A 12,365-nucleotide genomic window follows, 5' to 3' on the forward strand; every position below is an offset into this window, starting at 1 on the left:
TCCGCCTGTCAACAGGTATTGGCAGATTCTCTCAATGGAGAGAGAAGGAGGGAGATAGAATATCATTGCTTTTTAGTGATCTACTCCCTGTCCTCACTTTGCCATGTGGAATATCGTATGGGAAGAAGGGGACTGACATGCTTCTGTCCTTTAATGCTCCACTGCCCTGGGAGGTGGCTAATGCCACCCCAAGGAGACAAAGCAGAGGCTCGGGTCAGAAAGTGGTTGGCCTAGCATTGCTCAGTGGCATGCCATGAGGTCTGGATTGCAGCCTCAGACTCTGGCCCAAAAGAGAGGTCAAGTCAAGAGGTTTGATGGGACAGGAGTGCTAACTGTAGGGCAGCCCTCTGGAGATGGGCTGCCTGGGTTCCTGTCCCTGCCCCCCTACTTTTTTGTGACTTTGGGCGATTTACTTAATGTCTGCTTCTGCATCTGTAAAGTTAGGTAATATGAGAACTTACTGGACGCTAGAGGTTCGGTGTAGATCCTGCCACCCACAGCTGCACAGAAAGCCAATCACTGAGACAACAGTTATTGCCAAGGAAGAAGACTTTATCTGGTGCTATAGCCAAGGAGGTGGCAGATTAGTCTCAAATCCATCTCCCTGACTGACTAAAATCAGGGGTTTATATAGCAGGGAAGAAATGTTAGCAATGTGTAAGAAAACAGGAATCAGGATGGGTAAGGAAGCAATCAAGATTAATGAGAGGCTTAGCATCTTCATTGGATGAGATCATTGGGTGAGTTTCAGATCTTTGCTGCTTTTTGAGAGGCCTGGGGGTCCTTACCGAGGAAGGAACTCAGATAAAACAAATATAAGTGTCAAGCTTTAAGACCAGAAGAGTCATTTCTATGTTAAAAAAAGGAAAAAAAAACTGTCTGTGGGACTATTGGGTCAGTTTCAATTAGGAGGATTAAATGAGATCATAAAGATAAAGTACCTAGAACAGTATAGGCAATATAGCATTCAATAAATGTTGGGTATTATTTTTCTGTCATTAGCTGAATAATTTTGGGAAACTTAATTTATCTAAATTTTTATTTTCTCCTATGGAAGAAAAAGAATTTTAATGATATACATCTTACACAGTCCTTGTGAGTCTTCATGACAGTAGGTGTAAAGCACCTTCTGTATGCCAGACAGAGAGAAAACACATACAGGTTCCCAGAACTCTACAGGGTCTGTTCTGTGGAGCCGTGTTGCCTCTCTGATGAATGTTTCAAAATAACCATAGACAGAATATACACAAGACATATATTGTGATCAAAGACCAAATGAGAATTTTTATGGGAGAGTCATAAATGTCAAAACAAAAACAAAAAACGCTTCTCAAAACAAAATATGGAAAACCAAAAAAAAATCTACTGAATAAATATAAGAAATAAGAAGACTTCTAAAATCACACCATATTTTTTAAACACTCAGTGACTAGTACCAGAACCTGATGGATAACTTAGGACATTTCTGTCACTAATAGCCAGAGAAGATCATCGAGTGGTCAGAGCTGGTCCTGGGGTGCAGGACGGGCATATAGCAGATCTTAGCCTTTTATGTTCCCCCTGGGTCTGTCCAGGAAACTGGCAGGAAAAACTCTAATCCTGGTAGTATTTTAGTTCCTGTGAGCCACCAACATACAATATTTGTAATCAGCATTTCCTACACAGTCTGATTTCCTCATTGTCCCCATGGTCTTCTCATTTCTATGGCTATTAGGAATCTTTCCAGACAGGAAACTGCTATTTTCATTAAGATGCTATCAGAGCGCAGATTCAAAGGAATGCTACTTAAGGGGAGTTTTATTCCAAAATAATGAAAAAAAATGACATGATTGTATGGATTTTACCAAATGTTCTACCCAGAGAAGACAAAACAGCTAAGAAATCCATCTATCTTCCCACCTCCTTTCACCTACACGATTCCATCCTCCATTCTGGCTGTGGCTATTTAGAAAGCAGATGCTTTAGGAAGCCAGCCAGGGAAAGTTCAGTTAGTTGGGTCCATGAGAGCTCCCTCCAGGCCCCATCAGGACTTTTCTGGCTGCTTGGACTTCCTGAAGGATGAGTGAAAGTGGGGGATACAAAGACCTGGAGGCTTCCTCTGAGCTCCCTGTTTGGATGCAAATGGCAGTTAAAGGTTCAGGAGGCAGAGCTGGGAGCAGGTCTTTATCTTCCTCAGGTGGGACGGAGGCTGGGCAGGCAGGGATGGTTGAGGGGTGATGGTGTCTGGTTTTCCAGTAAAACTCCTCCGGTGACAGCTCTAACTCCCACCAGGCCTGTTTTCGAAGAGGAAAATGTTTTATCTGAACCTGGGAGGACTCCCTCTCCCAAGATAAACGTATCAGGCCATCCTCCTTTCACTCTTGAATTGTAGACTCCACTTTCATTCTTGGTTAAGGTTAAGAAAGTCTTAGCGTACAACATGCTGGAAATGTGGCGGTGGGTGCAAACAATGGGAACTAGGGAGAATAGTGGGAGACATTTAGCGCAGACCTCGGGGTGCTCTACTTACCCTGGGAGGTTTACAACAGGAGGGGGAACTCTTCTCTGCCTGTCTCTTCAGAGGAAAACCTTGAAACCCTTCCCACCCCGGGGGGCCGAATTACCCGCTGCAATCCCATGGGAGGCCCTTGTGGCCGTGGCACTAATGCACACAGAAGAAGTGACAGAGTTATGAGCTGAAGAAGCCCCCGGAGTTGGGTTTCCAGCAGACACAGGCATGTTATGGAAAACAAGATAAATAGAAGAAAAAAGCTTTTGCACCTTCCATTTAAACAGGAAGTAGACTATTCCAAAGGCTAAGATACCTTTCCCAAAAGGACACTCCCAAATTTATTTTTATGTCTCCGTGAGCTCCCCACAACCAGGAGAAAAAAGCAGGCCAAAAGAGATATAATACGTAGTTAATTGTTCTTTTTGGACAGACTGTTGACACCAAACACCAACCCTTTCTTTTCTGGCATGGATGCGGAGGCCTCCATGTGGGTGCAGTGCGAACTAGTACTGACAGAGGGAGAGGATCCTGCAGCCTGGGTGTGACGGGCCATGAACATGTCCTGGAGCCCATAGAGAGGACTGGAGCTTGAGAGAACTTGTGCCTTCCCTGGTCCAAGCCATTTAATTTACAGAAAAGTACACCAAGACCCAGGGAGCTTAAAGAGCCCAAAGTCACATGGACAAGTAGCAGCAAGCAAGGACTAGAACTACCCTTTGTTTCCTGGCCACCACCCCGACCCCATGCTGCAGCCACTTGGGGCCCCCAGAATCTAAGATAAAAACAAGCAAGTGAAGGAAAACGTCTTCAGGGTGGAGAGCTCAGTAGTCCTCAGCCTGCCACTAGAAGAGTTTATAAAGAGTATGTCCAGTTCTTTGGGGTGACTGTTCCTTACTCAGAACCCCTTCAGTAGGACTGAGGAGCAGCCCCTTGGGATGGTGCAGCAGCTGTGGAGCCGGTGGTGACCCTGCCATTGCAGCTGCTGTTCTGCCAGGCCCCCTCAGGAAGACATCAGAGGTGTAGTAGAAACGTTCCTTATTAAAGAAGTGGAGAATGGCAATTGTCCAAGTTGACCACAGTACATAGCCTCGTTACCGGAGCAGATGAGGCAGTGTTATTTACCTTGTTACCGGAGCAGATGAGGCAGTGTTATTTGCTAGATTTTGCTTTGAAACATCCCAAGGAAAGACGTCTCCTCTTGGATTGCAGTAGAAACGCTTCACAAGGACCTGCTTGTACAGGATTTGGGATGAGAGTGTGTGTGCCGCACGGTGCCAGAGGGAGGCAGGAGGCTGGGGCAGCTCCTCCAAAGCTGGGCAACGGAGGTTTCCTTGTCCCTGCTGATTTCTGATTAAGCAACTTGGTGAAAATCCAAAAGCTCTTAGGAGAACAGGAGGGGTGGCATTTGCTCTCCAGTGCTTGGAAGCAGATCCTGTGAAGACTCTAAAGCCCCGAGTATCAAAGCACAGCCACCTGGTCAGGAAGTTCAAGTGCGCTAGGTGTGGGCCCAAGGCTGGAACAAGCATGTTCACCTCCAAGGGAGCTCCCCTCCTGGCTGGTGCTGCCTTCAGGCTCAGGGACCCACCTGCTCCTGTTCCCAGCTATCTGGGGCCTCACACTGGTCCGGGAGCTGCTTCACTGTGGCTACCACGTGGTGGGAATTTTTGGGTTGTAGGTTTTGTTTTGCTAGACATGGAGGTGAGCAAGTAGACAAAAGCCCCCTGTGGAGGATTCCTCTCGGTTCTGTTCGCCTGGCTCAGCTTGCATCACCTTCTCTCCCACCTACTGTCTCTTCCTCCCGTGGCCTCACTGGCCTGGGCCCTCCTCTCTGCTGCTCAGCCCATGTCCTCAGTCAACTCTCAGGCCACCTCTGCAGACGAGCCCTTGCCTCCCCGGATAACCCCCCGAGCCCTCGGCATTCTCAGGCAGTGGCTGGAAGGCATGGCATCTGGAAGAGCCGGGAAGCCAGCCCTGGACTGGGACTCTCAGTTATGGGAACACACAGAGTAAGAAAACAGCCTGAATGTCTTCTTTTAAAATCTCCTCCTCTTCTCCATCCCACGAGGACTTTTCTGTCTTGTTACCGTACGTCTTGATACTCTAGAAATTTCCTTTTTAAGCCAGATGTCTGAGGAAATTAGCAGGCAGTCCAGGAACTGATACATGGGCACACTTTCCGACTTCTTTTCTCCTGTTAAAGAGTATGACAGTGAATTCACAGCTCCCCTGATAAGTTGTAAGCATGCATGGATGGAAGTCAAGATTGTCGGGTTTCGATTGTGTTGTCTTTTGGCCAGAATGTCTAATTGAGCTGTGGGGCTTTTCCAGACCCCTGACACACAAGGGTTAGCCTACAGAGAGCGGGCCTTATACATGTCTTTCTGTGGGAAGGGCCAGTTGGAAGCAAAGCCCCACTCTGGGCTTGTGAACACTAAAGCCGTTTCTCGGCTGTAGAGTGTGGATCCTGGGTTTGCTTCCCAGCTCCGCCACGCATGAGGCCTGTGACCTTGAGCAGGTCACAGATATCTCTGTGCCTCAGTTTTCCCATCTGTGAACTGGGAGGAATATAATCACCTATCTCATAGGGTTTCTGGGAGGATTAAATGAGCTCTATGTTATAGAACAGTGTCTTAGACACATGGCATTTCATGAGTCTTGGCTACTATTTATTTTATTAGTAGTATATGAACTGATTGTGTAAGAACCAGTCTTCCTGTGGCGACAGGTCCAGTCAATCACTAAATTCCTTTTGACTTTATTGTGTGACCTTTTTCTTTCTTTACACGGAAACAACCCTACTTCGATTACTTATTACCAGTCCAGATCAGTCTTGATTTAAAAACAGGGCTGGGCGCGGTGGCTCACGCCTATAATCTCAGCACCTTGGGAGGCCAAGGTGGGCAGATTGCTTGAGGTCAGGAGTTCGAGACCAGCCTGACCAACATGGTGAAATCCCATCTCTACTAAAAACACAGAAAAAAAAAAACAGCTGGGCATGGTGGCGCATGCCTGTAGCCCTAGCTACTCAAGAGGCTGAAGCAGGAGAATTGCTTGAACCCTGGAGGCGGAGGCTGCAGTGAGCCAGGATCGCGCCGCTGCACTCCAGCCTGGGCAATGGAGCAATATTGTGTCTCAAATAAATAAATAAATAAACAAACAAGAAGGCCCCGGGCATCATGTGCATTTTGCCAGCTTGCACTGTTAGTGTTGTGTGTGTTTTCCCTGGCATGTTTTCAGCTTCATAAATTAGCGGCTCTCCTGCGGCATCAGGCAGACGGGAGTATTTCCTCTTAATTGGCAGTGGGAAAGTGGAGACGGGGACCAGTGACCCACTGTGTATGATTCCCACCCTGAGCTCAGCCGCAGCCCCCTAGAAATAGGAAACCTACCCTCAGAGCCGTTCCCATCCCAGCATCAGCAGCGAGAACCATGGGACCCCAGTCAGCCTGCACACGGCCGCCACGGCCCCTCTATGGCCATAGGTTTCTTCATCTCAAGCCTCCAACTATCCAAGGCTAAGGAGGCCAGGTGTCGCACACCACTCGCCCGCACTCTGCCAAAAAAGCAGCGTATCTAAACCTAGTGTGCTCCCCCAATTCTCCTGTTAACCAGTTTCTCCTGTGTGCTTCACTTTCAGATGGGTATGCTTTTTCTCAAGAAGAACACGGAGCTGTGAGTCAGGAAGAAGTCATCCGTGCTTATGACACCACCAAAAAGAAATGCAGGAAGAAGTAAGACTTGAATTTTCCTGACTGATCTTAGGAAAGAGATTCAGTTTGTTGCACCCAGTGTTAACACATCTTTGTCAGAAAAGACTGGCGTCCGCAGCCAAAACACCAGAAAACACATTTCTGTGGCCTTAGCCAAGCAGTTTGTTAGTTACATATTCCCTCGCAAACCTGCAAACCTGGAGTGTAGACCGCAGGGGAAGCTATCTTTGCCCTCCCAACTTGTCTGCAGCGCTTAGCCTAACTTTTGTTTACGTCGTTATGAAGCAGTCAACTGTGCTCTGTGAGGTGTGAAATTAAAAACATTATGTTTCACCAGTATTTAAACATCAGTACTAGTTGTCCTGGGAGAAAGGGAAAGTTTTATGTTGCGTGAGAAGCCCGTCTTGTGTAATTGGAGCAGGGCACACTTGCTTCCTGTTTGGTTAACTCACAGATTACATCCAGCGGGCCACATGCAGACTTCACTGCAGGCAGGTTGCTCTCCTGCTTTGATTCCTGTTTTGTTTGTGTAAAGTTGGCATAAACTTCTTGATTGCAGTGAAATCACAAAATTCTATGTCGGGGTAGTCAACCTGAGAAGATTTATTTGAACCTCTTAGCCACATTTCCAGCAGGGCAAACCGACTGATGCCCTGGCAGAGTCTTCCGCACCCTCTCCAGGTGCACTCGGCCCAGTCCCGCCGCCGTGTCCAGGCGTCCCTCACCCCCACACCTGCTGCATGGCTGGCCACGGCGCTCAGTGCATGGCGGCTGGTGGGCAGCCAACCCAAACCTGCGCCTTTCCTTGTTCCGCTGCAGACTCGGAAACAGATGCGAAAAATTCCTTCTTCCGCCGCCCTTTTTGTTCTGTAAAGAAAGAAAAGGAGCATCGCCTTTCCGCATATATTCTAAATGTCCCTGCCTCTGTCTGACATGGGGCCACCCCACAGGTCAGAGTGGTGGTAGAACCCCTTCAGCACTCCCAGCCGTGGTCAGGCTCTGAATACTCCCTTCCCAACAGCCAGACTGCTGGGTCTTTGGCATCCACTTACGTTAGAACACATGCTTCTTTCAGAGCACATTTTGGACTTTCACTGTTGGGAAATGAATGAATTTATAACATGCCCGTGCAGCGAAGGAACACACCTGTCGCTCTTAGGTCTAGAGTCAGAGGATGAGTAAACCCAGATGCGAGAGTATAGGACATTGAGCGGGGAGAACAAGACAACCACAGGAGTCCTCAGAAGCAGAAGGAAGGGCACGGAAGACACTGAGAGGAGGACACGGAGGAATCGCCACCAGATCTCCGCAGTAGAAACTCTGAAACGAACCCTGAGACCCAGACAGTTGTCATGATCAGCCCAGTGTGTATGAGAGCTTAAACAAGCGCTTCACACGCAGTTTTAATTGAAAAGAATTCCAAACATTTCAGGGAAGCACCTTTTTTTAAATACACCGACATGGTTTCCTTTCTGTATCCCATCAGTGTTAGACACAGGTACCCATCAGAATACGGCATATCCCGAATTCTGAGACAAGGAAGCAAAGTGCTGAATCACTGATTTTCCCAACTGCAGAGTCCCACACTCTAAATCTTAACCAAACCTAGATGCCTTCAGGCGTGAATGTGAGCATCTGGAGCCCTTCCTAAACAACCTGCCTGGACCCTGTTCTCTGCTCTGGTTGCCAGGCCAGATTTTTGGATGGCCTGAATACTTCTGGGCAGCTGTTACTGGTGAAAATGGGAGTTCAGAGCACGTTTTGGATCTTCACTGTTGGGAAATGAATGAATTTCTAACATGCCTGTGCAGCGAAGGAGCACACCTGTCGCTCTTAGCTCTAGAGTCAGAGGATGAGTAAACCCCGTGGGGATGATTGTGCTAAATTAGGAAATAGCACATTAGTGCACTTTGCTTCCTAACCCTTTATTTTCAGAAATCTACAACTTACTGGGCATGGAAATAATTTAAAACATGATTTGCATTGACTAAGAAAACAAATCCTCACTTAGGAGGTGACCAGGATGCAGAGAGGGCCTGAGGGGCAGCAGAACAATGCAATTCACAGGTGAGGCTCCCAAAAGGGCCATTCCTTTCTCCCCAAGGTGCATAAAACATTTTTGAATACTGGAGTGCCCAGTGAGACTGAAGGATTGTCATGCAGGAACTGTAACACAAAATGTGCCTATGACTAACACGACAAACCAAGGTGTATGGTTTTTTTTTTTAACACACCCAGAAAGGTGATGGCCAAAACACAGAGGAGAAACAAAAACTGGAATTGAATGCGCATTAGGCATCGTAACTATTAATATTTTGTTTTATTTGGGAAATAAGCCTATTTGGAAAGAGTGGATTAGAAATTCAGTTCTTTGTCAAACAGTTAGCTCTGTCTTGAACTTGAAGCCTTCCAAATCAGAATTATGAATTTGTGTGTTTGTGTTTGTTTGGGGTTTTTGTTTTTATTTCTTACATTAGAGTTCATATTTTCTGGGATTTAAATTACAGGTGTATTTTCCTATTCTCTTGAGAAGTAGACTAAACAATCTTTGCAATGATGGCGGGTGCACACAGAAGAAAACATTAGAAGACATTACTTTCTATCCTCTCATGTGGTTGAGCATTCTTACAGCCAGATGACTAAATTGGGTTTCTAGGAGGAGCAGCTGTCACTACATGTGATATATAATGTTTAGCCAGGGCCAACTCAGGGGCTGTGTCATTTGTCCTATCTTCAAATTGAGGTCAGAGTGTCACACACAACCCCTTCCCTGGGGCAGGGTGGACTGGACTAGGTTGCATACGCTGGCTGTCAGCTCAGCGAAAAAGCCACATGGGGCTTGTCACTCTGCCACACACTAACTGACTCACAGGCTGGCAGGTCACACTCGGTTAGCGCTCCAGGGCCTGACTCTGGATTGAGCTAAACTGGCAGAATCCACTTAGGCCAACCCTTGGTCTACTGCTGTACACAGCCCGGTCCTGTGTTGAGTCTCTCTTGTCTTGGATGACCCTGCAAAAGGAAGAGACCAGTTATGCTCTGGGCTTAGTTCTGGGTTTCCACTGCACATGGACACGTGCCAGCAAGGGTAGCTGTGGAAAACACGTATCAGGAGAGCAGGGTTGTCTGGTTTAATACTCCGTACTGATCAGAACGGGCTCGCTCATAATTTAGGAGTGGAGCTGATGGGTCTGTCCTGCCTCAGTGCAGAATATTCCAGGCTGCTTGACCACGGTTATGGCCGCCCACCTCCCAACACACACGCGCACATGAAGACAAAAACGTGGTAACTCTTTTGGTTCTGTACACCGTACAAAACGTGCTTTGGAGCAAGGAGTGCTGTTTCTTTAACACTTGTAGAGGACTATCCTGAGAAGTGAACCTGGGCTTTCGGAGAGCTCAGCTGAGAATTCGGTTGACATTTTCTTTCCCTTGACAAGGCTTCAGGTCTGTCTGACTATGGGGAGCTGGCTGTGAAAATCGGTAATAACTTGTCAAGAAGTGGTGAAAAGGGGGGAAAAGTGAGTCTAGGTAACTAATGTCTTATAATGCATATATAAGTAAATATTGCAGGCTTTAAGATTGAATTTTGTAAAAAGAAAGCTGTCGTCTATAATTTCCATTTGTTATAATAATGACCTTTAATCTTGTTGTTTGGAACCATAAAGCATTTTTATCAGGTACTTCTGTTCCAAGGGATTTATGTCTTAGACTATAGCTGAATTGAATGTTTGCAAAACTCTGCTATAGGATAAGGTGGTCTTTAGTTTTGAACGTGTGAAAAGACTGCACACTCTTCAACCAGGGTTTGAGTTACTGCCCAGGGTCATTGTCTCAAAGTAATTCAAGGAGTGATTTAACTTCAGCATTTGAAATGTAGCCTTTATCTCCTGGGATCCATAAAAAAATGTGAACAGGGAAATGGTGGCTGAGCAGAGCCTGAAATAATAACTTGGCAAAGAAATGCGTTTATCAGATCGAGTCAAAACATGGCATCCCCTGTTACATTCAAGAAATGCTTTCTTCATGTAAATGTTTACACGGACGTATATAATAACGATGGGGACAGTTAAAACCCCCTCCCTTCAAAAAAAGGAAATCTACATCAGTTGGGTTTGTTGTTGGTTCTTCATTGGCTCAAGGCAGTTAACCGGCTCATAATAGCCTTGGGGGAGATTATTTAACCTCATTCTAGCCATTTTTCCATCTCGAAGGCCAAGAAGGACTATTAGAAGGGTTTTGGATGGGTTTCGGAGGTGAGGGCCCAAGACCCCCATAATGACATCATTAGGTATCCTTGAAAGGACCAGACCAGCATGCTCGATGTGTTGTACCCTTCATTTATTTATTTTTTCTCAGTATCCCAAGTTGTCCATCAGTACATTCCCCTTCACCTTACCTGATGTTCACTTAATGCCCAGTCTGTAACTAATGTTCTGTTTAAAGCTCTCTTAATTTGTTGGCTATGAGTGATTTGTGAATCCGGGATGTAACCCTGAGTGAGGAGAAAAGAGCATTGAGCCAACATAAATCTTAACAGGCAGAAGCCACAAACAAATGGGAGCAGAAAAGAAGGGCGAGCTCCCCGCACCGCGCCCCTTGTATAATCCAGTGTTAACCTCCGAGGAACACCTCGGCTCTCCCGACCGAGGACGGACAAAAGAGGGATTCTTTTTACACCCAGGCTGGCGCGTTTTCAAGTGACAGTCTCTGGCTCTAGTTGCCTTTGAGATATCCACTCTGCTCTTTCTCCCAGGCCTCAGACCAAGAAAAACATGCTCTCAAGATTAGCCCATAGGCAGTTCTTGTGACCTGGCTGAAGAAAGAAAGGAGACCTGTTTGTTTTAAAAGTCAGGCGCAAAGTGTCAGGTAGCTTTGATTTACGACAGAAAGAGGAAGAAGAAAGTTGGAGTAATAGCACTGTCCAAATAACCCTGCCCAGGAAACTTGGGGGTCAAGAGAGCTTATCAAGAGCCTTTTATAGGTAAGCTCTTCCGTGTGAAAGAGAAAAGGCCGGAAAGAGGGAGAGAGCCCAGAGAGCCGGCTGTGAACTCACTTCCAATGGGATTGGAGTCTGTTGCATTCCTAGAGATAGCCTGATATATGGTTTATAGCTGAATCAATAAACACCACCAAAAAAAAAAAAAAGGGAAAGGAAACCTGCCCTGTCGTGGAGTTTCTCTCTTTCCCTGCACAGCAAAGACTTTTGGGTTTTCGTGGATAAAATCAATGTCAGTACTGAAACTCACCCTCCTCTCCTGCCGCACTCTCCCCCGTTGCCCAGGATGGCCAAGTTCAGGCCTATGCAGTGCCGCTTCCCTCTGAGCCTCCCTCTCGAGGGCCATGCAGGCAGCCGCAGCAGGGCCAGCTGCAGGATGGGGCTGCAGGTCACTGAACTGTCGTTCAAATACATCATATTTGTGGCCTCTTTCTCATGCGAGCAAAGCCGTGCGCTCTCCCGTCTGCTGTCACATCTGTGCCTGGACTGCGTAAATACTGTTTGCGACGGGGAGGTTTTAATCTGGTTATGCAGAGGGAAGCGGGGCGGTGGGGGCACGTTTAATTGGCTCCCAGCAGAGTGGTGAGCGCTTCTATGGTGTGTGGGGCTTTTTGTTCCCTCCCTCTAGAAGTGTTACCGTTTTCACGTCCTCTTAATGTCCTCTGGTTGTTAAATTATAGCAGCACATTATAGTGCACTGGGTTCCCTCCTGGAGTGAATAAATGAAGGGCATCTACTTGTGTTTTTAGAAGTTTTGGGAGAATGTAGTGATTTGTGGCTTTGATCAATCCTGTTGACTGGTGTATGTCTGTGCAAACCTGTTTCAAATAAATTTTTTGTTAAAGGAAGTGATTGGACTGTTTTATTTTGGAATTTTCTTTTCCACTAATAAGCATTTACTGCCACAGGGACTGTGGCCTGTAACACAGGGGTTTGTCAGCAGGTGCAGGCTCAAGGACACGTACACTGCCTGGAGAGCCGAGGCCCAGGCAACAGTGTTCACTGGCAGGAGCGCAGGAGAGTCTGAGTAGCAGATGAACACGTGCTGTTTTCTCTGAGGCAAGGCCCCCTTTTCTTTTCTTTTCTTTTCTTTTCTTTTCTTTTTTTTATTATTATACTTTAAGTTGTAGGGTACATGTGCATAACGTGCAGGTTTGTTACATAT

At 46.7% G+C, this 12,365-nt stretch overlaps 1 protein-coding gene across 1 annotated transcript in view; it reads left to right on the top strand.

Moving 5' to 3' along the window:
* Positions 1 to 11,352, top strand: part of ATP8A2 (ATPase, aminophospholipid transporter, class I, type 8A, member 2) — a 537,919-nt gene extending 526,567 nt beyond the window's left edge. The window contains 1 exon segment of the mRNA XM_011999987.1: positions 6,129 to 11,352. Coding sequence (XP_011855377.1) covers positions 6,129 to 6,226 — 98 coding nt within the window. The 3' untranslated portion in view covers positions 6,227 to 11,352.
* The last annotated feature ends 1,013 nt before the right edge of the window (positions 11,353 to 12,365 follow it).

This window comes from Mandrillus leucophaeus, unplaced genomic scaffold (genome assembly GCF_000951045.1).
Source record: "Mandrillus leucophaeus isolate KB7577 unplaced genomic scaffold, Mleu.le_1.0 Scaffold61, whole genome shotgun sequence".
NCBI lineage: Eukaryota > Metazoa > Chordata > Mammalia > Primates > Cercopithecidae > Mandrillus > Mandrillus leucophaeus.